The sequence below is a fragment of the Rattus norvegicus genome, chromosome 10 (assembly GCF_036323735.1).
Source record: "Rattus norvegicus strain BN/NHsdMcwi chromosome 10, GRCr8, whole genome shotgun sequence".
In the NCBI taxonomy this organism is placed as follows: domain Eukaryota; kingdom Metazoa; phylum Chordata; class Mammalia; order Rodentia; family Muridae; genus Rattus; species Rattus norvegicus.
In genome coordinates, this window is record NC_086028.1 from 94,707,326 (window position 1) to 94,733,311 (window position 25,986).

Here is a 25,986-nt window from a genome sequence, read left to right on the forward strand (position 1 = left end):
AGAGAGACACCTTCTACTGTGATGGGTGATCGACTTGTTATGTCATGGCAAGATCTTCAAGATCTCAACGTGATCTCTGAAAGATCGTCAAAGAAGCAGAAGGGCATGGTGGGGTTGGGGGATAGGCGCCTGAGAGCTTGAGTCTTGAGGAAGAAGAAAGAAGGGTTCCGAGAACTTGTTTAAAAAGCCAAGCTCCAAAGGTGTGGAGATAGCTCCCTTGACAGCATAAGGACCAGAGCTTGGTCCCCAGAACCCATATAAAAACAAACGAACAAACAAAAAATGCTGTGGTGGTTAGTGTTGTGTTTTATAAAAAGAAGGAAAAGAAGCCAGGGATATGTCTGGTGGAGGTGCAGTATGGTGTAGGGGAAGGGGGTGCCTCTGCGGGCCCATGCTAAGGGGGGGCCTCGTCCTAAGGTGCCAGCCACACAGTGGTAGAGTATAGAACAGAGTTTAGTTAGGGTATGGGGAGGGGAGTTGAGGGAGTAAAGACAGAAAAAGGCAGAAAGGTTGGGGTGGAGAGAGAAGGGGAGGAGGATGAAGAGAGAGGAAGAGCAAAAGAATGAGAAGGGGGCAAGCAGCCCCTTTTATAGTGAGTAAGGCACACCTGGCTGTTGCCAGGTAACGGTGAGGCGGAGCCTAGATGAAATGCAGGACTGTAATCCCAGGGCTGGGAAGAGAGAAGTATGTCGAACACTGGGGTGCTTGGGAGTCACCCAGCCTGACCTAACGAATTAGCTCCAGGCCAGTGAGAGGTTCTAGCCCCCCCAAAAAACAAAAAACAAACAAACAAAAACAAAACAAAGAAATGCTGGGGTGGGGGGGACTAACACCTAAGGTTGTCCTCCGGTCTTCACACACATGTGCACACACAGAGAAAGCTGAGCTGTCCCACAGGGCTGGGCCTCAGTGGCCGTTTCCTGAGAGGGTAAGTAGGTAATAGGCTGCAGCCACCCTTCCCACATGCCATATCTCGGAACGAACGAGAAATCTGTTCCAAGGCCAGCATGGATTCCTGTGCCCAAACTGACTCCCACATCCTAGGGGTCAGGGCAAGGTTTTAAGAGCTTAAGGCATGGAGCTGAGACATACAGCCTCAGGGGCCCACAAAGGTTTGGGGAGCTAGCATTTCTGCAGCAACAACAGACCAAAGATCCAGGACCTACCCCTAATTTCTCCTTGAAATACCCCTTGTCTCTGAACCACGGAGGTAGGATGCTCATTCTAAGAACTGGGCACCAGCTATGCTGTCAACTCTGCCAAAAAGAAGGTCTGTGCCTTAACTACTAATAGATTCCCTTATACCTGTGAGCCATGGAATAGATTCCCACCCCCTGTACCCCGACCTGGACACAAGTCAAGGGTCACACTGTCTGAGCATTCACACCGATCTCACAACAGGGATATCACGCCAGACTGTGATGTCCAAAGTCAAGTGCTCCGGCAGGGGTCCCTGACAGCCCAGGCACTCAAGGACCCAGTTTTGCCCAAGAACGATCCTCTCTGAATTCTCATGCCTACCCCAACTTACAAAACGTTAGGGCAGGAGCATGAGACAACCAATCTCCTATCCTGTCCCCAGTTCATCTCTGTCACGATTTCTGGGTTACTGTGGATCTCTATTCGAGTTCCGAGTGCCACTAGACTTTGTTCCTTTCTCTGTAACCCTAGAACACTGCCACAAGCCCTTGTTCCTCTCAGTGGACTATCATCTTCAAAAACAGGGTGGCATATTCTCTCACAAATTCCTTTGACAGTCTGGCTCCTTCCCACCCGTCCCCGCCCCACCCACGCCCGCTTTCAGGTTGACCGAAGACGCTGGAATTGGTCCCAGCATCGGTTAAACAAACAGAAATATTCCTTAACCATGGGGGCTTGGGGGGACATGGTCCAAATATCAAAAAATACTCTGGCAGAGTTTCACAGCTTTGTTCAAACTGTTATTCCTTACTCTTTAAATCTTTAAATAATCCTTATGCCCCCCCCCCCAAAAAAAGAGTTCAATTTGCTCCTCAGAATGTGGCATCATCCACTGACCCGGTGTCTCTTTAAGATGAGGGGACAGAAATGTCCAGCTAGTTAAGGGATTTCTAGAAGGTAGTCTCCAGAGATTCCAACACTTGGGGAGTATTACTGTTTGCTTCTCCCGCCGAGCATTTTCTCTCAGTGTGCAATGCCCCCACTCTGGTCTTGAAACAACAGAGCTACAAGGGCGGACCTTAATTAATTCTTACTCATAGATTTGGTGGTAGAGAGGTGGGGTAGTAAAACAAAACAACAACAACAAAAATCAGATTTCTATTCGTGATGCTCATAATTGTCGGTCTGATAACCAGGGCCCTTCAGAGAAACAAAACTTAACGTACCGGAGACAATTACTAGGGGAATCTTGCTGGAGGGCATTTCTAAGCAAATGAGGCACTCATTCACCGCACAAGCCTTTCCAGCCCCCAACATTGTCATCAAGCAAATCGCTCCACTCCAGCCATTTCGTAGAAAGAGAGCCTCGAGTCTCTCAAGTGAACAGCAGGCAGCCAGCGATTAAAGACATTCCACTTGCCTTCTCTTGGTGGTTTCCTGTGGCTCGATAGCTTTGGCCAGCATTTCTTTATAGATCGGAGATTTCAAATAGCGAGCATAAGAATCCTGGCGGGAACAAGAGCAGAGCAGAGGCAATGAACCACTGTGTGTGTGCTCTGCCAGGCAGAGTGCAACGTGCTGCTGCCCGCATTTCTGAGCTCTTCCCTGGTGGGACAGCCATGTTAAGGGAATGGGTCTCTTTGAATGCGAGGTGTTTAGGGAGGTGTTGAGAGCAGTGGCTCTAGGGTGTGGCACCCAAGACCAGGCAATGTCAAATTCTCCCAGAGAACTCCACATTCCCGGGACCACCCCGGTCCTGCCTAATCATGAACCGGAAGGATGGGACAACCACCCGAGTCTTTAGGACCACAATCCATATTCACCCCTCAACACTAAAATCCTCAGAGTTGTGAGCCTGTGCTGAAGCTAACAGAGATAAGCGGCATTAACCTCCCACCCTTAGTTGCCATGGAGATGGAGCCCACTTCTAACCCCATTCATACCCATTTCTGCCTGGTGTTTGGGGAAGAAAGGAAGATGCTACAGTACAAAATACTGAAAGGTTCAGGGTTTAGGCAGTTCTTGGGGGCAGTGATTCCTAGGATCTGAGCAGGGTAGGGAAGTTGCTCCCCAGTTGCCTGGAACCTCCCAGGCAGCTGGAAACTCCACTGGCAACTAACACGGGGAATGCCTGCCACAGCAACCCAGCATCTCAAAGATGTATTAGCTCCTAGAGACTACAGACATACAGCATTCCTTTAGCGAGGTGCCTTACCTCATCTCAGCTAGTCTACATGTGTGGCAGGAGGGTTTGGGCGTCTGTGTACATGCAGGCAGTGGTCCACACTGAGCATCTCCCTCCGTCATTCTCCACTTTACTTTTGAGGCAGACTCTTGCTGAGCCTGGAGCTCACTTGCCTCAGCTAACCTGGCCAGCAAACCCTTTGGGACCTTCCTGTCTCTGCCTTCCAGCTTTGGATGTGGGGTGCTGGTGATGCAAACACACACACAAACACACACACACACACACACACACACACACACACACACACTCAATAAATCAATTAAAAATCGAAGGGAAAAAATTGCTGTATCTAGGCCAGAAAGATGGCTTACTGGAAAAAAGCATTTGCCAACAAGTATGATGGCCCAAAACCACTCATAGTGACAGAGGAGAACTGACTCCATAAAGTTGCTCTCAGACCCCACACACATGCCTACACACACACACACACACACACACACACACACACACACACACACACACAAATTAATTTCTTGGAATACTTTTCAGAAAGTGATTTTCTCTCAGAGTCTTCTTATTTTACTCACAACAAGTCCTTGGAAGCCTTCCCCCCCCCCCCTTCCATTTCGCAATGATCCAGAAGCTACCTGGATTCTCACGAGGTTTACCTGCAACCGCACTGAACAGTCTCGACGCTAAACCCTCCAATATTATGTTTGATCAGGGCCCTGAGAACTGTGACCATCCACAGTAAAGTCAGAGAGCCAGGCATCTGGATCTGTCAGAGTAGGAGCTGGCATCCTCACTCCACCTGTACTGTGACCGGACTCTGGAGGAGCCTCCCTCAGGATCTTTTTAAGGACAAATGTGTTGCCCATAAGTTTTCAACAGCTCTGGGCAATTATCTTAATCTGTCTTCCTGATACCACCTGCAACATACCTACAGCCTGAGGAGCCCATAGATACAGTTTCTATGGGGATTTTCTGAGGGGGGGGGAGCCCTCAAAGAAGGTCTAGGCTGGTGGATGAGAAGAGGAAACAGCGGGCAGTCTTGTCTCATACAACTAGCAACAAAGTATCCACATGTATCCATGTCACCTCCCCTTTCCCACCTCTAAGGAGCTTTCCTGGTTACTGTGAATGGGTTTGGCCACTGAGCACCCTCAGCGCCCCCTGCCTACCTTCTTCATGAGCATGTAAATGTGGGTCTGCGCCGCGTCCAACACATAGCGGTGGGGGTGTCTCAGCCCCTTCACGGTGATGTCCATGGTTTTGCCGTCTATGTTGATCCATCGCCTTGCACCCGGTGCCAGGAACAGCCTTCAGGGGAAGGGAAATGTCCATCAAAGGAGATACCCGAGGTGCACGGGTACAAAAGGCCCACGCGGACTTCAGGAGACGCTGAAGAGTTTAAACTTTGGATGTCAGTCAGCTTTTCCCAAATGCCAGCTATGACCATTGCCAACTTGATTATGGAATAATTAACCTTCATGTTCTAGAAGAGAGAGCCAGAAGCTGGAGGGGTGGACTGAGGTGGCCGAGGCCTTTGCAATTTAAGGGAGAATCAACTTCTAAGGAGACTGGAGAAATAGCTCAACAGAGCACTAACTGTTCTTGCAGAGGACCAAGAGTTCAATACCCAGAACCAGTACTGGCTGGCTCACAACTGCCTGTAATTCCAGCTCCAGGGTAATCCAGACCCCCCTTCTGAACCTTGAAACCTTGACAACCCCCCCCCACACACACAGTCACATACTCACACGTGCACATACAAATAAAAATTAAATATTTTTTAAAAAGTCCACCTTGAGCTTAACCGCTTAACCTTCCGCCTTTCTCACCTCCACCCTAGGGCCAACCTGAAGCTAGGTACAGACACCTCTAAAGTGGCATTCTGGAACCTCTGCTCTCCCATAGCCCAGGCTAAACAAGTTTGATATGAATCTCTAATGCTGACTCGAGAGGGTGGGCAGCCATAACCCCAGCTCCCATGGTGTGACCACCTTAACAACCCTGAGCCAGCAACCCTGAGGTAGGCTGAGTTTCTCAAGTCCTGTAGCTCTGTGTAGGGTTTGGCACAGGGATGTCTCCCAGGCTACGGGTCAGAAAGACCCACACTGTTACTAGAGCAGGTGAGTGGAGGCTAGAATGAGACCCGTTCACACTTGCACCCCAAACTGGAATCACTATTTCACACATGGAGATGTCTCTTCCCTTCACTCTCTTGTGTCTAAGATAGCCTGTGAAACAGATTATCCCTAGCTTCCCTCCCCACCACACACACACACACACACACACACACACACACACACACACTAATTGCTATGACTTGCTCTCATAATCCCTCGACACACACCCATGAGAATAGGAAAATTCCTCCATTCAACTCAGTTAGTTCAGAAAAACCCTCAAACCCCTCAAACATCAGGGAGGCATTTATGGCGTAGCGCATCCCAGAGCCCAGCCAGCCACCAGGTTATGGGACTTCCCCCAATCCTCATTCCCTCCCCATGCACGAGTTGGAGCTTCACCAAGACTCTGTCAGGCCTTACTTGTAGATCTCCTCTGCCTTCTCCTTGACCTTGGACTGATCCCCATACTTCAGATCCTCACAGGCTTCCCAGAATCCCAGGTTCTCCCCTGCATAAGGAAGACAGCTCATGAAAATGAAAGCCGGGCAGGAAATGAGTGGAGGGAAGAGGAGATAAAGGTCAGGTGGGCTCCACTCACTTGGTGAGAGCATCTTCCCTCATGTCGAGTCACTGAGCACGGGGACATCAAACTATTACATGTTGATTGAGAGAAGGGGCCATGTCTCACTTCTGGGATGTGGGGGGTTGTTGGGTCCCAGCAATGGTTTGGTCATGAGTCTCTTCTGCCATAAACTGGACTGGCTGCCACCATGCGTAAAGCACTTAACCACTCACCGTGTGGATGCTATTCTGCCCTCCAGGCACAAGTCCTAACAACCCATTCCTGTGGGTCCCAGGGATTGAACTGAAATCATCAGGCTGAGCGGCAAGCGCCTTTACCCACCAAGCCATCTTACCGGCTCCCATATTCTTTCTGGCCGAGAAGTCAGCTGAGGCAAACACTTCCTGAACAGTTCACACAGGCTCATGAGAATGTAGGACTCCTCTCTACAGCTTCCTACACTCTGGCTGAGTCTCACGCTCACGTGACTTCTGCCTGCTGGCCCAAAAGTCCTTGGACTGTTTGAAAGCTGATAACAGATGCTTAGAAGATGCCTGGCTAATAGGGGCACTTAGTGTCACGAGAATCAGAAGGATTTTGCTCCTCTAGACTGAGAGAGAGAAAAAAAAAGACCCCCCAGATCCTTAATACCTTCCCAATTTCACATTCACTCTCCAGTGATTGGCTGAACCCAAAAAGCATTAGGGTGTGTTGTTACAAACATTCTAATGATGTCATGTATCAATTCTACCAGAGAAAATAAATATGGTATCATCAGTAAGCAAGTAACAGTGCCTGTATGTGTGTGTGTGTGTGAGTGTGTGTGTGAGAGTGTGAGTGCGTGTGTGAGTATGTCTGTGTGAGTGTGTGTGTGAGTGTGTGTGTGAGAGTGTGTGTGAGTGTGTGTATGTCTGTGTGAGTGTGTGTGTGTATGTCTGTGTGAGTGTGTGTATGTGAGTGTGTGTGTGAGTGTGTGTATGTGAGTGTGTGTGTGCAAGCGTATGGGTATGTATGTGTGTGTGAGTGTGTGTGTGTCTGTGTGTGAGTGTGTGTGTGTGTCTGTGTGTGAGTGTGTGTGTGTCTGTGTGTGAGTGAGTGTGTGTGAGTGTGTGTGTGAGTGTGTGTGAGTGTGTGTATGTGCAAGTGTATGGGTGTGTATGTGTGAGTGTGAGTGTGTGAGAGTGTGTATGTGTGTGTGAGTGTGTGTGTATTTGTGTGTGTATGTCTGTGTGAGTGTGTGTGTGTGTGTGTGTATACTTGTACCTACACATTCACACTCTGCAGTGCTGTGGTGCCATTTAATAGACCAGAGGACCTTCTCCTCGACTTCCACAGTATTTCCCGAAAACCCCCAGTTATGTCAGACTGGTAGAGGCTGCATAACTCTACACTAGAATTTGCCCCCTAACTTCTGAGGCAAAGATTCTTTGGACAGAAATCACAGGCCAATTATTTTCCTCAGTAATCTATTGATCCGACGTCCACACCCCTTGCTTACAGAAAGTTAATCCCTTATAACTAAATTAAGCGAGCAATGATTCATAAAAACAACAGGTAAACAGAGGAGGAGCACCTGTGGAATACAGACACATCTGCCATGAACGAATCCCTTAGCTTCAGCTACGAACTGGAAACGACCCAGAGTTATCTGAGGGGATCTCAGAGAAGGGGGTGTGGGGGGGATTGCCTCAATCAGATTGGCCTGTGCTATATCTGTGGGCCATTTTCTTGATTGATTATTTATAGAAGAGGGCCCAGTCCCTCTTCTAGAAAACAAGCTAGAACACGGTGTTCCGTAAATGAACCTTGAAGACATTGTGGTGGTTTGAATGAGACTGCCGCATCCCCACCCCACCCCACCCTGTAGGATCCTAGAGTTGAATACTTGGTCATCAGGGCACATTACTATTTGAAAAGATTAGGACGTGTGGCCTTGTTGGAGTAAGTGTGTCTTTGGGATCGGCTTTGAGATTTCAAAAAGCCCATTCCACACCCAGAGCCACTCTCTTCCTCCTGACTGCCAATCCAGTGACTGACTGAGATCTTACCTGAGAGAACTCTCAGCCACTTCTCCAGCGCCATGACTGCCTGCATGCATGCCACCATGCGCCCCACCATAATGGTACTGGACTAAACCTCTGTCAGCCAGCGCCAATTAAATGTTTTCTTTTACAAGTTGCTGTGGTGTGGTGTCTCTTCACGGCCATAGCATGCCGAGTAGGTCAGAGGTTATATTAAGTGAAGCAGGCCAGACACAAAGGGACTAATCCTATGATTACACTTGCATGAGAAACCTAGAATCGTCAGACTCAGGAAGGCATGCAGTGAAATGGTGGTCACTGTGGGTGGGGGATGGGGAGAATGGGAGGTTAGTTGTTAAGTACACAGTTTCAACTTGGGATGATGAAAACGTTCTGGAAATGTGGATACACTTGTTGCTCACTAGACAGTGCACTCAAATGGTTAATATGGTAACTTTTTCTGTTACACATTTTTTTACTAAGTAAAAAAAAAAAATTAATGTGGCCATGGGAGTCTGCCTGTAATCCTACCCTTGGGGAGGTAGAGACAGTTGGATAGCCAGATTAGCCATATCAGTGAGACCTGGGTTCAACTGAGAACCCCTGACCTGATGAATAAAACAGAGGAAAAACCAAAGCGGACTCCTGGGGTCAATCTCTCAGGCTTCTACACTCAATGGTAGACAAGTGTTCAAGCACCCACGTATGCATGCATGCACACAAGGAGTATTTATACACACTCATTTCAAAACATTAAATGTTACGCCTTAAAACACGGATAAGAATGCTCACTGCAGTATTTGTAAAGCCCAAAGCCAAAACAATCCAAATTCAAGAGTTGGAGAGAGGGCTCCCCAGGTAAGAGCATTTGTTGCTCTTTCAGAGGACCCAGGTTCAAGTCCCAACACCCATGTGGCGGCTCACAGTCATCTATATATAACTCTAGTTCTAGAGGGCCTGCTCACCTCTCCTGGCCTCTAGGAGTACCAGACATGCACATGGAGTACATATATACCTGCAAACAAAACACCCATGCTCCTAAGTTAAAAAAAAAAAAACCTAAAACCCCCACGAACTAACGGGTGGGTGAATACAGGCGCTGTGCTCAGACAATGGAAGAGTGTAGAAGGCGGAGTAAGAAAAGGTCCACACTGTACAGTCCCCATCCCAAGAGAATTCGGAAATCCCAAATCCACAGAGACTGAAGGAGAGGAGTGGGTGCGGAAGGAATTGGGAATTACTTACGGTGGGTAAGGTGTTTCTCCCTGAGCTGTTACAGAATTAGCTAGTGTTGGCAGCTACATGGCTCAGTGAACACAGAAGACCAAGCAAGACAGCAAAGTCACTGGATTGAGCCCAGGGTGTGGGCTACACAATTCCAACGCTTCAGGCACTGAGACAGGAAGACCGCCAATTTGAGGCCAGTCTGGGCTACACAGAGACCTGCTGTCTCGAACCCAAACAACAACAACAACAAACACTTGGAAGACAGAGGCAGGAGAATCTGGACCTCAGGATAGCTTGAGTTATGAAACTACAATTTAAAGGGGTGGGGGTGGGGGGTGAATCTCATACGGGTCAGACCTAAATTTTAAGTTTTTAATTAAATAAGAAAACCGATGGTTTCTATTCCCTGTTCATACATGAATCCTTCTGAGTCTCCTCAGGAGACTGGCTATATAATATAGTTTCAGAGATGCAAGGAAAATTTTCTAGATTCTTGCTGTTATCAAGAGACGGATAGCTGAAGCTCAGCATGCTATTTTACTTACTGTCCACTAGATGGCAACATTTCTACTTAGTCATTGGGAGCTTAGGAACCCATTCCTGTTCATCCATCTTTTCGAGGGTTATTACATTTGCGGAATTAGGCTTGTTTAGGGAGAATGATTTACAGCAAGCCATGCTCTAATGCAATGCTCTGTATGGGGCCGCCATCTGGACCAAAGCACATCCAGTATGATTTGCTTCAGGAGCAGGTCCCCAGACTAACTGCTTTAGGGTAATAATCCTTGGAATCTCAAACCCAGTCATGAAGCTCCCCGGTGATGGGCCTGGACAGACAGAGAAGTAAATCCCATAAAAGCCAATATGTCAGTGAAAGTGGCAAAGAAATTGAATGTGTAATTGGTTCTAATCTGACCTCATTATGCTCCTGGATGTTTCTCAGTGCATGAGATACTGGGAGACAGAATTCCTTCACTGAAGTCCACATCCTCTGAAGGCTCGAAAGAAACCCGGGCAAGAGGTTACACTTCAACCACCTGGGGAGCTTTCAAGACCAGAGCTACTGCAACTCAATCCAATTAAAAAGGCATTCCTGGCCTGAGTCCGGGTATACAGGAGTTTAAAGCTATCTGTGCTGGGCTGGAAGATGGTTCAGCAGTTAAGAGCACTGGCTCCTCTGCCAGAGTCCCTGGGCTCAATTCCCAGCACCCATATGGCTGCTCACAACCCTTTGCAACTCTAACTCCAGTTCTGGGGAATATGGCGCCCCTTCTGGCCTCAATGGGCACTGCATGCATATGGGCATATGGTATACACATACATGTTGGCATATATATATATATACATATATATATATATATATATAGAGAGAGAGAGAGAGAGAGAGAGATGATATGCATGGTTGAGTTGAATCTGCAGAACTTTGAAGCTAAAGGCAACAGGGCTTCCAATGAAACTGGGAAACTAGCTTGTTCACTTGTTTGGCTTTCTGACCTCTGAGGCTGTATTGAGTGAGGGTAGAGGACCACAGGTCAGGGAAGTGGGTTAGAGGAACTCTGGCAACGAAATGAGGGAAGCCGAGAAGGGATGGAGCCCCGGCAATTGTGAATGAGGCTAAGGAGATTGTAGAGAGGATGTAACACTCCCCTGCCCTGATCCCTACCTCAGAACACAGTGACTTTCTGAGTCCATGTACAAGGAAGGTCTGGGTCCAGGTTGAACTCTTACTTCTGGAAAAGCAAGAGACCCTGTTTCAAAGCCTTCACAAGATATGGAGGTGCCTACTGCGGAACTCCTAAAAGTCTAGGCTGGCCATCAAAGGGAGAATAGCTTTAAAAAATAACGCTGGGGAGGCTGCATAGTCCCTGGGGTGTTTGCCAAGCACTCACCAAGCCATGGGTTCAATCCTCAGAACCCCGTAACAGCAAGTCGAGTGTCTCGTGCCTGTTGTTCTAGCACTTGGGATGTAGAGCCAAAAGAATCGAGACTTAAAGATTATCCTTGGCTATATAGAGAGTTCAGAGTTAGCCTGGGCTACATGCAATCCTGTCTCAGAGAGGAGGGAAGGGGAGAGAGAGAAGAGGATGTCGGAATGGAGGGAGGGAGGGTAGGGTAGGGACAAAGGGGAGGGGACGGGAGGGAGGAAAGGAGGAAAAGAGAACTCACCACTGAATTCCTTCTTGAGAAAGTACTGGAAGCTCTGCCGGCCCTTGGGGTCTCGAATCAGTTCGCTGAAGTTGAAAGCCCATCTCTCCACCCGCATCTTGGTTGGGACCTCCACCCTGCAAGGATGTTGACTGGTAAATGTGGCACTCCTTGGGAGACAGGGGTGGGAGTGATAGACAGGTCTACCAACCTTCCTGATAGGTATCAACCTCTACCGACCTTCATGAGGTCGTTGGCCAATGTCTCCACCTGATCTCAGTTTTGCTCTGCCCCTGGCCTCTGTATAGACACAATTTACGTCACCACTTACTAGGAGGACAAAGCCTCCAAGTCCCCTGGCCTCCCAGGGCTGAGGAAGAGTCACAACCCAGTGGATCCCTGTCCCAAAAACCTTCAAGGGAAAAGATCCCGGTCCTAAAACAATCTGTGAAGGGTCAGACTGCCACCTTCAAGCCAGGTTAGAACTCCAGTGATATACTGGTCACTGGATGCTGCGGTCACAGCTACCCAGTCAGCACCTGTCACTCAGCAAGCTTCCCTTTCACCCTAAACGTACATGAATGCTTGTGACAGCATTGGTCACGATAGTTGCCACTTGGGAAAAGCCCACATGTCCTTCCGCAGACAGATGGGCGTGCGGGAAGCGCATTCACGCAGGGAGCTTCGTTGACACAGAACTGAAATGCTAACTTCCGCTACAGTGTGGATAAACTCTGAGAGTTTAGCAGGAAGCGAAAAATGCCTAATGAAAAACCACACAACCTATGATGTCATCTGCACGAAACATCTAGAAGAGGCGAATGCAGATAACCAGAAAAGGGATTGACTAGTGATCATCTAAGGGGAGCTCAGGGAATGGATATTTGGGGGCACAGACAGCTAACGGGTGCAGATTTATTTTTAAAAGTTGTAAGTAGAGATTTCATTCCTCCATCAATATAACAAAAAATTAATTGTACCCTTTAAATGGGTAAATTGTATGACATATGAATTACAACTCGAAAAAAAAAATAACCCTCAAACTTGAGACAGTGCCCCCTGTATACCAGGTTGGCTTTGAACTTGCTATGTAACCCAAGAGCCTTGACTGCCTGATCCCCCCGCCTCCCAGGTGCTGGGGTTACAGGCGTGCACTGTTAAGTTGTATTGGGGGTCAAATCTGGGGCTTCGTGAATTCTTGGCTGTCTACCAACTGTACCACAGACCACCCTAAAATAAACACATTTGGGCTAGGGAGATGGCTAGATGGATAAGTATTTACCATGTAGGTGTGAAGACCACTTTGGGTCTTCAGAACCCATGAAAAAACTTAGCAGGTGTGGTAGCCGCCTGTAATCTCCTCCCTCAGGAGGCACAGACAGAATCCTCAGGGAAAGCAAGACTAGCCAGAACTGGAGAGCTATGGGTTCAGTGAGAGACCATGACTCAGTAAATAAAGCGTATATAGATGGGTGAAGGAAAACACCTGATATCAGCTTAAGGCCTCCATACACATGAACACAGGTACCCACACGCATGAATCACTCATACACACACGCAAACACATCACACGCATACACTTGCCAAACACACACACACACACACACACACACACACACACACACCAGATTTGTTAAAATCCCAACGTTCGAAATACATACAACTTGGCGTTTAAATCCCAGAACTGGGTGTCGTCTGTGATCCAAGGATTACTTGGAAGGCAGCCAGACATGATGGCATCATTGGACGAGAACTGCTCACTATACTTGACGATTCTGAAAAGCAGATAGAAAGGGGGTTTCTAGATACTCAACCCAGAGAGACCAGATAACTGCATGGAGTAATTGACTTGCCCTCTCTTCTGGTATTGATTTAGTTATAATCCTATTACCGTCTTCTCAGAAAAAAAAAAAAAAAAAAAACGTGGGACAGCCCCTGAAATGGGACAATATTTGGAAAGATCTGTCCTAGTGTACTTGGGAAATAATTCTGCTTTCTCCCAGTCCTCTCCCCCTTAGCAATTTTCTGTTCCTCATTCAAACACAGGTTTGTCGCATGCCATAGGAACATTTCTACATTCCAAAGTTGACTCGTCTGTCTGTGTCTTGGTGTCCATCTGCAATTGCCATAGACAAACCAAGGTCACCAGTCTTCTGGAGTCCACCTCTGGAACCAAGAACGCCTGTGTTTGGGAACTTCAATGCACTACTGGAACCCTTTGACCTCAAGCTAAGTGAGGCCTTCCCAGTTAATGCATGTCCTGGTGTCTGAGGCAGAGACAATGCTCTTATCTGTGCGCAAGGAAGAACCACGGGTTCCTGCCATGAATTCTGCCCACAGTTGCAGGAACGCTTTTAGGAAAGATGTCTCACTTTCAAAAACTATTAATTTGAGAAGGCGTAAAGGCTATCGGAAGATTTTTTTATGAGACCTAACCTAATGTTGGAAGTCAACGGTGACGAAATACGGCTCAATGGAACCTAAAGTCAGTCTGCATGCGGCTTGTCATGTTTGACTCAGAGCAGACATTCTCTTACACACCTATCGCTCATGATTTAGCAGGACAAATCAGGGACGTACCCTCCAAGGGACACCGAAGACTTCACTGTGGACCTCATTAAGGCCTGCTGGTAATACATAATCTGGAAAGACAGAGACGGCTGTCAGAAGATGGCTGTGAATTTTTTTTTTTTTTTGGTTCTTTTTTTCGGAGCTGGGGACCAAACCCAGGGCCTTGCGCCTCCTAGGCAAGCGCTCTACCACTGAGCTAAATCCCCAACCCTGATGGCTGTGATTATTAAATGTGACTCTCAACTTGACAGGTTCTGGAATCACCTGGCAGACAGACCTCTGGGGGTGCCTATGTGGGGATTTCTAGATTGGGCTGTGAGGGGAGGATCCACCCTTAAGGTGAACAGCACCAGGCCATAGGCTGGGCTCCAGGATTGAGGACAAAGAGGAAAGTTATCTGGTCAGCAGCTGCATTCATGTCTCTCTGTTTCTTGAGTGTGGATGCCCTGTGGCCAGCTGCCTCGTGCCATGCCGCTGTGATCCCCGCTCGCTCCCATGGTGGACTGTATCCCCTAAAACTGTGAGTCAGGATAAGCCCTTTCCACTCTTCAGTTGCTTTGGCCAGGCAACAAGATAAGCAGTACGATCTCCGGCTCCCTACCCTTGAGTACGATTAACTCTGATATTACACAGGGATCCAAGACCGGAAGTCATTTACCCAAACCAACAGTGTAATCTACATCCTTAAGCCAGGGCTCAGGTTCACAGCTCGGACTTCTAGTCAGTTTCTTCCTCAGCCCATCATGTGTCAGTTTGAGAAAAGCCAACAGCTGGAGGGCAAAGATGTCCAAAGGAGTATTGAAGTGAGATACAGAGATATATGTTGAAGTCCTGCAGAAACCGGCCAAAGGAGATAGCTTGTCACCTGCTCAGGTTCTCAGTGGATTTGTAAGAGCAGGGTCCAGTTTACAGATGTACAGCCTTCACTCCCACAGTCCTCCCTGACCGTCCCTCAGATGTGTGGCTTCAAGGGACGTTTCCCATCCCGAGTCTCAGAATCTGCTCCATTCTGACCTTACCAAGGATCCTTCTCTGTCCATTGATTTGGAAGCAATTGTCTGAACATTACACATGGCTTCTATTTCATTACTAAGGGTGAACCATGGAGCCACAGCACACATAATTTGTTAGAAGATTTTTAAAAGTCAAGCTTCGTTGGAACTGGGAGACTAATTACCTCCTTTCTGACAGCAGTGACTGTTTGTTTCTGTAAAACAAAGAAGAAAAGCCATTAAATCAGTGCCATTAAATCCTTACGGTTCAAACGTCCATTTGAAAAGTAAAAATCATTGCCCGTGAGAAAACGGCTCCTCTCCTCATACTTAAAAGGTGGGATTCTCCGTCCTGCCATCGTCTCTACCACCTCCGCCCTGCTCTGTGCCACCAATGGAGACTAACAGCAGAATGGGTGGCCAGGGAAGGAATATAGCAAACCACGATACCTTTATTCCTAAAACCCAGGGTGAATTAAAGACGAAGTTTGGAGTTGGCCTTGCACTCTCCCATTCTGTCTATAGAAAGAGCTGAAAATGGGAGCTAAAGAGGGTAACCTGGGCTAAGATGATGGCTCAGTAGTGCTTACCACTGCAGGCCTGACGACCTGAGTTTGATCCCTAGAACCTACCTAAAGACAGAAGGAGAGAACCGACCATATGTCATGTGTTTGCTTGTCTGTCAGCTTGACACAGGCTAGACTTATCTAAATGGAGGGAACCACCATTGAGAAAGTACATCTATACAACTGCCCTGTGGATAAACCCGTAGGACATTTCCTTAACTTAATAATGACCGATGTAGGCAGCACCCCTGGGATGGTGGCCATAGGGTGTATAAGAAGGCCAGCTGAGCGACCCATAGAAACAAGCACTCTTCCATGGCCTCTGTTCCTGCCACCATGTTTCTGCCTTGCTTTCCCTCAGAGATGGGCTGTTAACACAGGAGTCATAAGATGAAAATAAGCCCTTCCCTCCTATGTTGCTTTTTGTCGTGGTGTTTTGTCATAGCAATAGGAATCCAAAGGCAACATGGAGAGTATGTACATACACACACACACACACACACACACACACACACACACACACACACACACAAGATAGATAAAAGCTGACAAACTGGAAGCCACCGCACCCCGATACATAGCAGAAGGGACAAAGATCTCTCTCTATCTTTGAGAAACCAGTGTGGACCCTGAACGTGTGTTTCTTTTCTCACCAGGAGGAGCTTTGAATAGATTGTGAGATTCACTCTCAGGCATTCATAACAATTTGACTGACATCATGAACTGAAAAAAAAAATAACATAGCCATGTTTCTAAAACCAAAGCACATGACTAAAAGTAAAAATAAACCCCACTGCCTAGTCTCAAGCGGTGGCCCGTAATGTGGGCAGATCACACTGAGCCCCATACCCTTGCTATCAAAGCAAGTTCACGTTCACACTGGGGATCAGCCACAGGGAGTCCTCTCTCTCTCTCTCTGGACTTTCCGAGTGAATACAAGGAAAGGATGGCTCCAAGGCAGGCTTCCCTGTCTTTCTCCAGCCGAAATCTCTCAGTCTACAAGCCACGGAAGCAGGCTTTCTTGGGTCCACCTCCCTGCCCCACGTAATCCTTTGAGGTTGGGGCCGTGAGACATCTCCGTCTTGGTTTTCTGAGATGTGGTTATGTCCAAGGGATGCTTGGTGCTGACTCTAATCCTGCAAGCCTAGCCTCATCATCCCTGCCTTTTAACATAGATGATGCTGAGTTAAAGCAAATCTTCATGTGTTAGAAGGACCCTGCTTCTCCTCAGACATTGTGAAGGGAGCCAGTGTTCCGTTGGCTCAGAAGCACAGGTGTGCTTGGGAGCTTAGGAAGGTAGACTCTTTATAAGCTTTCTCCTAATCATCTGGAAACACTCAGCAGTCAGCCTAGAGCAGTGGTTCTCAACCTTTCTATTGCTGGGACACTTTAATACAGTTCCTCATGGTGTGGTGACACCCCCACCCCAACCATAAAATTGTCTTTGCTACTTCATAATGTAATGAATTGTACTACTACTGTTATGAATTGTCATGTAAATATCTGACATGCTGAATATCTAATATTCCATCCCTGTGAAAGGGTCACTTGACAATCCTCCCCCCAAAAGGGGTCGCAACCCACAGGTTGAGAAGCGCTGATGTAGTCTTGGCAATCACATTTATGCTTGCTTGGCTATCATTCATCCTTGTCCCAGTTCCCTCTCAACACAGGGCTTCATTTTAGAAGCCATACATTTTAGATAGGAAGGGACCCTGGGACCAGTGTAGACTTGGACTCAGATCTAGCATAATTAGATGCCTCTGTTAGAGTTCTGTTCAAGTAGATACTTGTCTAACGCTCTAGGACCTCTGCTGGAAGAGGGAGCTGGACACTCGCACATTGATTAGCCCTCGGCAAATGCAAAGCAATTCACACTTCCTTTGAACTATTAAAAAGCTTAAAGGGGGAAGACTTTATGACTGATTCCATGCTGAGGAGACCAAAGCTCTGGATGGTTGTTGGTATTAATACCCTGCCGGAGAAGCTGCTGGACTATCATTGGCTCAGCCAAAACCTGAATGCACCTCTGCCATAGGCAAGACTGAGGAGTGAGAGCCGTGAGAGACAGAGTCACTGGGTCCATTGCCCCTCTCCACCTTGCCTGCTCTTTTCAAACACAGCCTTCCTTTGCCTTGACCTAGGGATGCTGCTGGATGGAATGAATGTCCTGCCTTTTAATTTATAATTAAAACAAAGAGAATGAAAGCCTCAGCCATGAGATGAGACATAAGCACAGAAACACAACTCATTACAGTCATGATGCAAAGACCGGTCCGAAGCTGATTCTATGCCCGGCCGCCAGTATCTTAGGTATCAGAGATCCTAGGACCCACATCAAACTTACCACCCTCTGTTGCCCCACAGCCAGCCCTGGGGCCCAGGGGCTCAGAGCACAAACACAGAAGAAAGGAGCAGGACTCTGTCTGTCCGGCCATCTCTAGGCCCCACAGGGAGCTGTTGGACATGACAGCCGTGTGCACACGCTTGTTCCTACCTCTGCTGCTCTCCCTGATGGATTCATGTATTTGCCCGTGGGACCACTGTCTCCATCCTCAGATTTTTAACAATTTTTACATTTCACTCACTCTCTTTGCTTTCACAGTCTTTTCAGAACTCTGTCCCTGGTGTGTCATTTTTGTTTTTTGTGGTGTTCCCAGAGCTACCAGTAACTTTCTGGGGTTCAGCCTTCAATGTGCTCTCTAACGTGGGGGCATTTCTGACCTCAGATTTTTCTTCTCAGATCTTTGGAAATGTACCGAGACGTGATGTCTAGAGGACGGGACCCAAGTCTAACGAGAAAATCAATTTACATTCATCTATACCTTCTGCACATAACCTGAGCATAATTTTATGGGATAGTTTCAATAATTCTGTGCATAAGGCAAACTTTGTATGCTTTGAGTTGGGGTCCTATGATACATCCCTGGCTGATCTGGAACTTGATATGTAGACCAGGCTGGCTTCAACTTCGTAGAGTACTAGGATTAAAGCCATGCACCACCACGGCCAGCCCAAACAAGGCTTATCAGTGTAAGCTGTGCCACCTGTGGCGTCATGCTGGCACTCGGAAGACTTTTGAGTTGGCTATGCTCAGCCTATGACAGGATCCGGCTGAAGCCCGGGCATCCTAATTTCTACCTCGGTTTGTCTGTGCAAATCTCAGCTTTTGATTCTAGCTCTACACATACTTGTCCCTGGGATTAGTCACCTCAGGAATGACACGCATGTACCCCGGGTGCATACGGAGACATACACATAATGAAACGTGTGCAAAATGAGGCAGCGCTGGGAAAAGGTTCTAGACTTTTCTAAAGGGAGGATCTGACCTGTGAATGGGGAATAAATGGAGGAAGCGTGTGGGCTTTGGGTCCAGGCAAAAGTTGAAATCTTGGTTTTGTATGTTATTGGTTATATGATCTCGAAAAGGTGGGAGGGGGAGTGGTTGGCATCTTAAAGCCTTTGTTTCTTATTTATAAAAGGAACACAAGAGAGTGGTTAAATGGGATAATTTACATAGGCAGTGGCTATACTGCAGAGACTCAATGTATAATGGCCATTAATTAGGGTTAAGCACGCTGTTGCTGGATCTAAAACAGGCAGGGTGTGTGCGAAGTCAACTCTTATTACAGGATGAAATACTGTGCCAGGCGACAGTCAGGATATAGTTATACTTAAAGACACTATCACCATTCATCTGAAATTCAAATTTAACTAGGAATCGTTTTCTGGGTTGCTAAGCTTGCAAACCCACTATCAATATTATTATTACTTAGCCAAAAGGTCATAAAAAAACATCATGCTAAAGTTATTGAAAATACACACACCCACACACTCTGCAGTTCAGAGGGAACCGCCTGGTGACAGAATAGGACGAAGCAATATTTTTTTTTCTAACCCTGGAATGCACACATATAGCTACTTGGCTCTTGGATGCAGGCTCTCCTAGAGTGAAGCCATTCCCATACTCCCACTTAAAGGGATACCCTTCCCCACACTAAGAATATTCTGCCTGAGGACTCTGACGACTCTCGGCTCCCGAAATTCTAACAGCATTGCTGTTTTCTTCTTACAGGGATTTCCCAATTAGAGACAGACTTGTTTACACAGCTCATGGCCCTCAGAGGTTAGGAGCAAATTGCCCAGGGAGGCTAGAGGGGTCAGAGCTAGACTTGGGAAGCACTGGGTCCCTAACAGTTGAAACGAGAGGAGCCAGAAGACAGACAAGTAGAGACCTAGAGGTGAGGAAGCCCGGAAGGAGTCTGCAAACAGAAGTGATGTGGAACACTGGCCAGGAGGACGGTGAGAACCCTAGCCAGGCACTGGAGGGGTGGGGGTAGGGCAGAAACTGCAAAGAGGAAAATCCAGAAACTGGAGTTGTTAGAGCAAACTACACAGAAAAGGGGAGAGCAGGCAGCTGTCGGAGGGTGTGGGATCTGAGGCAGTGATCATCTGAGCAGACATTTGGACTACTTGGTACTTCCTTAGCATCGAGAGGCAGGATAACTCACTCACAACTTGAAGGGCCAAGTGCAGAATGAAAATGCTTCTTCTCCAAGCAAAGAAATGTGTGTGTGGTGTGGTGTGTGTGTGGTGTGTGTGTGTGGTGTGTGTGTGGTGTGTGTGTATATGTGTGTGTATGTGTGTGTGTAGTGTTGTGTGTGTGGTGTGTTGTGTGTGTGTGCTGTGTTGTGTGTGTGTGTAGTGTGGTGTGTGTGTAGTGTGGTGTGTATGGTGTGTGTGGTGTGGTGTGTGTGTAGTGTGGTGTGTATGGTGTGTGTGGTGTGGTGTGTGTGTGTGATGTGTGTGTAGTGTGGTGTGTATGGTATGTGTAGTGTGGTGTGTGTGGTGTGTGTGGGGTGTGTGTGTGTATGTGTGTGGTATGTGTATATGTGGTATGTGTGTGTTTGTGTGTGTGTGTGTGTGTGAGAGAGAGAGAGAGAGAGACAGAGCAGAGACAGAGAGACTGAGAGAGACAGAGAGAGAGAAGTCAACTTCAAGTGTCATCCTTCAAAGGCCATCCACCTTGATATTTTTTAAGAAAGGGACTTCTATAGCCTGGCTGGCCAGTGAGACCCAGGACACTCCTGCTGCTGCCTCCTTGGTGCTGAGATGACAAGCACACACCACACTTGCACAACCAAGCTATCTCTCCAGCCCTGAGAGTAAAGAACTTTAAGATGGCAATAGAACATTAAATCAGCCGAGACCATCCTAAGAATGAGAACTTTAGTGCCCTACCTATGGATGATCATTGATGCAATACTTGGTCTCGGTGATGGGAGGAGCTGGATGGGGTACTTGGGCTGGGTGATGGGAGGAGATGGATAGGGTACTTGGTCTGGGTGATGGGAGGAGCTGGATGGGGTACTTGGGCTGGGTGATGGGAGGAGATGGATGGGGTACTTGGCCTGGGTGATGGGAGGAGATGGATGGGGTACTTGGTCTGGGTGATGGGAGGAGATGGATGGGGTACTTGGTCTGGGTGATGGGAGGAGATGGATGGGGTACTTGGGCTGGGTGATGGGAGGAGCTGGATGGGGTACTTGGGCTGGGTGATGGGAGGAGCTGGATGGGGTACTTGGGCTGGGTGATGGGAGGAGATGGATGGGGTACTTGGGCTGGGTGATGGGAGGAGCTGGATGGGGTACTTGGGCTGGGTGATGGGAGGAGATGGATGGGGTACTTGGTCTGGGTGATGGGAGGAGATGGATGGGGTACTTGGTCTGGGTGATGGGAGGAGATGGATGGGGTACTTGGTCTGGGTGATGGGAGGAGATGGATGGGGTACTTGGGCTGGGTGATGGGAGGAGATGGATGGGGTACTTGGTCTGGGTGATGGGAGGAGCTGGATGGGGTACTTGGTCTGGGTGATGGGAGGAGCTGGATGGGGTACTTGGTCTGGGTGATGGGAGGAGCTGGATGGGGTACTTGGGCTGGGTGATGGGAGGAGATGGATGAGGTACTTGGGCTGGGTGATGGGAGGAGCTGGATGGGGTACTTGGGCTGGGTGATGGGAGGAGATGGATGAGGTACTTGGGCTGGGTGATGGGAGGAGCTGGATGGGGTACTTGGTCTGGGTGATGGGAGGAGCTGGATGGGGTACTTGGGCTGGGTGATGGGAGGAGATGGATGAGGTACTTGGGCTGGGTGATGGGAGGAGATGGATAAGGTACTTGGGCTGGGTGATGGGAGGAGCTGGATGGGGTACTTGGTCTGGGTGATAGGAAGAGCTGAATGGGGTACTTGGGCTGGGTGATGGGAAGAGCTGGATACAGTTCTTGAACTGAGTGACCCAAGTTCTGTATTGTAACCCCAGCCTTGGACAAAGAACTAGATTTCTCTGTTTTGGTTCTATCACATGAGAAATAAAACTGATATTACGTCAAAACCTCGATAAAGCCTCTTTAAAACCCACACGCTGGGCATCGGAGCCCACCCGGCAGGACTTGGAGGGGTGTTGGTGGTTTCCATGCCGAGTTCACTATGTCCAAGCGATGTGTCTTTGCGTGAGTTTTCCCTCCCTGGGACCTGCTTCATCTACTCATGGGGCCGGCCTCATTATTCCGTGGCTGCTGAGAGTCTCTGAGCCAGGGCAAAGGGAGGAGCACTGTCTCTCCACCCATGGCACAGGAGACACCAGTGCACATTAGGGCTGCACTCTCCTTAGCTATCATGGAGAGCCGTGGGAAGGAAGCTCTCTGTCGATAGGAATGCAAAGGGTCTGGCTCAATGAAGACGCTGGCCTGAGTGCCTAGCAACTCATGCATCTAACACCCAAGGGCCACGTTCCTGCCTCATTTTCAGACTAGCATGCACACCCGTGTGACCTACGCCGCTCCCACAACAGATTATTCACTAGAAGCAGAGAGGATGGGATAGTATGACGTTCATTCCCCTTGTGCCTCCCCCACCTCCTCCCAGTCTAGAAGCATAAGAGGGTATAGGGACGGAGTAGTCTAAATCCATTCCCAAAATAGGGTCAGAGGTCTGTAAAGACATGAAAGCACAAAGGGGCACTATTTGGTAGAGGAAGGGGACCAGTAAGAGATGGGCAGAGGGGGACGGTAGGGTAGGAGAGGTGAGGTACAAGAACATAGTATAAGGATATATATCACAGATTTTATATATACATGTATACACACACACACACACACACACACACACACACGGAAGTGTCATAATAAAACCCATCGCTCTGTATGCTAACTTTAAAACGTAACTGAAACTAAAAAGAACCATACAGACACACGTAAAAGGTGAGACCCCCATAACCTACCTCCTTCGCAGTACAATGACATGTTCGAATGTTAACAGTAACAGCTACCCTGACAGCGAGCGCCTCACACGCTAAGGAACTAACCCTCGGTGTAGGAACTGAAACTCAAGGTGTAGTAAATAAAACGAAATGTAGTGGGATACTCAGGGTCTGAAAGGCTTGGGAGCTGGGCTCCTGCCTAGGGCCTTAGCTCTCTCTCTTCAGCGTTAAGGGTTGCGTTGGGTAACAGTGTGACCGGCCATGAGTCCCACTAGATGGCAGTGTAACCTGTCCTACTGTGGAAGAAATGATGCTCAGGCCAGAAGGAGCCAGGGCTTACAACCAGACCAATGCCCAGCCTCTGTCCAGGGTTCTCCTGGTAGGGCCAAATATTCTTTGGAATGAAACAGGAAGGTGGGTAGACATCACACTTGACCTTTTGTTACCCTCAAGGTATAGGAACTGAAAAGAAAAATACATACTAGGGCTGGCTCCCAGTTGAGGCTAGATCCTCCCGAGGCTGGGCAGTCTTACCGACCAGTGGCCATTGTCTGGTGAAGCCTGAGGCCTGGACACCTGCTGGCCTCACGGCCTCCATTTTCATGCTCAGTGGGCTTTTGCCTCTGTTTAGGGACAACCGAGGTCAAGAGTTTCCTTCTTCTCAGTAATGGCCCTGTTCTCCACCCTGTGAGTTCTCTGAACTGAAACAACATTAAACGTTGCCTTCCTAAGGCCTCAGGGAAGATGCTCCAAGCTCTCTGTGACCCTCTCCCCTCAGGGCAGGAAGAGGAAGAAGTAGGATCGCCTGGTCGTGGGAAACGCTGCTACGACACTCAGCCCCAGTCCCTTCCTGCACAGGGGATGTGGTGGGCACTGTGCTGCTGGAGAGGGGAGGGCGGCTTGTGTGCGGTTTCTTCTTACTGCTCCACAATGGCCAGTGTGTGCACACACACAATAGAAAGAGAGCTGGTGAGAGAGAGAGAGACAGAGAGAGGTGAGTGTACAGCAAAGACGACACAGCCCACACAGAACCCGTGCTCTGCCTCACTTCCAGTCTATCCTTTACTTCCCCGCTTAGAGCGTTGCCAGCAGCTGGTACACCCAGGGCTTTGAAAGCTAGAAGACAGAGCTGCCTCCTTCCGGGTGGTTAGGGGGCATGAAGATGCCTCCTCGATGAGAAGGCCTATTGGCTGCACTCCTCGGAAGTCAAGCATCCATAGCACGAATGGAACAGTACAGCTCCATGACCACTCTCCCAAACTGACTGAGTGAAGGTCGTGTTCTAACCCCCATACACCCCACGTACACCCAGCCGAGCCTCAGTCAGTCCCCACACCCCTCCCACGTCAGAGCCAGTGACGAGCGCGCGGCCTCCACGTCCCCCTCCTCCACAGGAGAGAGGTTTCCAGAGCAGTACATTATCCATTAAAAAAAATTAAAAAAAAAAACCTCTCCCACCCGGGTTCTGAGTTTTACTCGATGATTCTGTCTCCATAGCAACTGAGCCTACAAGACCTTGGCACTGCTATCTGACAAGAAAGCCTGGAAGAGGATGCTGGGAGAACGGCGAGCTGAAAGCTGGCTGACGTGCCTTAAGTGTGTCAAAGGAAGGGTCGCTTTAGACAAGAGTCCAAATGACACACCTGGTGATGCTCTCTGGAGAGGCTAAGTCTCTCTGCACACCACGGTGCTACTGTACCAGCCCCATCCTGTTCCTTTCTCTCCTCCTTGGCAGTTCCGTCTCCCTCCCACCCAGACACACCTTCCTGGTCCCCACTCATGCCTCGAGGCCAAGCCAAAACAATGACACACTGGGTAGAGAAATCTCACCAGGTTTTCAAAGTGTGAAATGACTCAGATATCATATTCCCTGCCCTACACCCGTCCTTCACTCACCAGGTCAACTCTCTACTCAGGACCCTTGTCATGGGCTCCTCTTCCCTTGATTCTGATACCACAGACCCCGGTATCGACAGCAGTCTCCAAGGAGAGATAACATTGCCTCACATACACAGCTAGACACATGGACACCTTCCCAACCTCAGAGTGCAGCAGACGTACCTGGTTTACCTTAACTTCGTTTGGATTGGTCACGCGGTCCAGGCCGTAGTCTAACACATTGTTCATTCCAGGCTGAATGGAAGAATAACAATGTAAGAGTCACCACAGGAAGTCTCTAGCTTCTGATCAACTTCAGATCTGGCCAAGCTGACAATTGAGAGATCAAGCTGAGAAGGGCTTGTGGTCCAGCCCACAAAGAAATGTGAGGTAACCCCTACATGAGCTAGAGAGCTTGTCGGCTGCTCTATTTGCACTATTACCACAGATGCCTAGAGCTCCACATAGTGAGAAGGAGAGGGAGGAACAGAGGGAGGAAGGGACAGATGAATGCCCCTTCTTCACCATAAGAGAATGTAGCAGGATCGGCAGACAGGTGGGATGCACCGTGGACGGACAGATGGATGGATGGATAGATAGATAGATAGATAGATAGATAGATAGATAGATAGATAGATAGGATGGATGGATGGATGGATGGATGGATGGATGGATGGATGGATAGGTGGATAGGTGGATAGGTGGATAGGTGAATAGGTGGATAGATGGATGGATGGATAGATAGATAGATGGATGGATGGATGGATGGATGGATGGATGGATGGATGGATGGATGGATGGATAGGTGGATAGGTGGATAGGTGGATAGATGGAAAGGTGGATAGATGGATAGGTGAGTAGATGGATAGCTGGATAGATGATGGATAGGTGGATAGGTGGATAAGTGGATAGGTGAATAGATGGATAGACAGATGGATAGGTGGATAGATGATGGATAGGTAGATAGGTAGATAGGTGGATAGATGATGGATAGGTAGATAGGTGGATAGGTAGATAGGTAGATAGGTGGATAGGTGGGTAGATGGATAGGTGGATAGATGGAGAACTGGATAGATGAATAGATGGATCGGTGGATAAATGGATAGGTGGATAGATGGATAGATGGATACATGGATAGGTGGATAGATGGATAGATGGATAGGTGGATAGATGGATAGATGGATAGGTGGATAGGTGGATAGATGGATAGATGGATAGGTGGAGAGATGGATAGATGGATAGGTGGATAGATGGATAACTGGATAGATGACAGATGTAGTACACTGGATGGATAAATGGTGCTACAGCT

General features: G+C 48.3%; 1 protein-coding gene across 1 annotated transcript in view; it reads right to left on the minus strand.

The window, feature by feature from the left end:
- Nucleotides 1–25,986, minus strand: part of Rgs9 (regulator of G-protein signaling 9) — a 73,832-nt gene that overhangs the window by 10,770 nt on the left and 37,076 nt on the right. The window contains exons 9-16 of the mRNA NM_019224.2: nt 24,870–24,932; nt 15,161–15,190; nt 13,993–14,054; nt 13,074–13,187; nt 11,434–11,549; nt 5,878–5,965; nt 4,507–4,645; nt 2,561–2,646 (exon numbers count right to left, since the gene is read on the minus strand). Coding sequence (NP_062097.1) covers nt 2,561–2,646; nt 4,507–4,645; nt 5,878–5,965; nt 11,434–11,549; nt 13,074–13,187; nt 13,993–14,054; nt 15,161–15,190; nt 24,870–24,932 — 698 coding nt within the window. The remainder of the gene's footprint in view (nt 1–2,560; nt 2,647–4,506; nt 4,646–5,877; nt 5,966–11,433; nt 11,550–13,073; nt 13,188–13,992; nt 14,055–15,160; nt 15,191–24,869; nt 24,933–25,986) is intronic.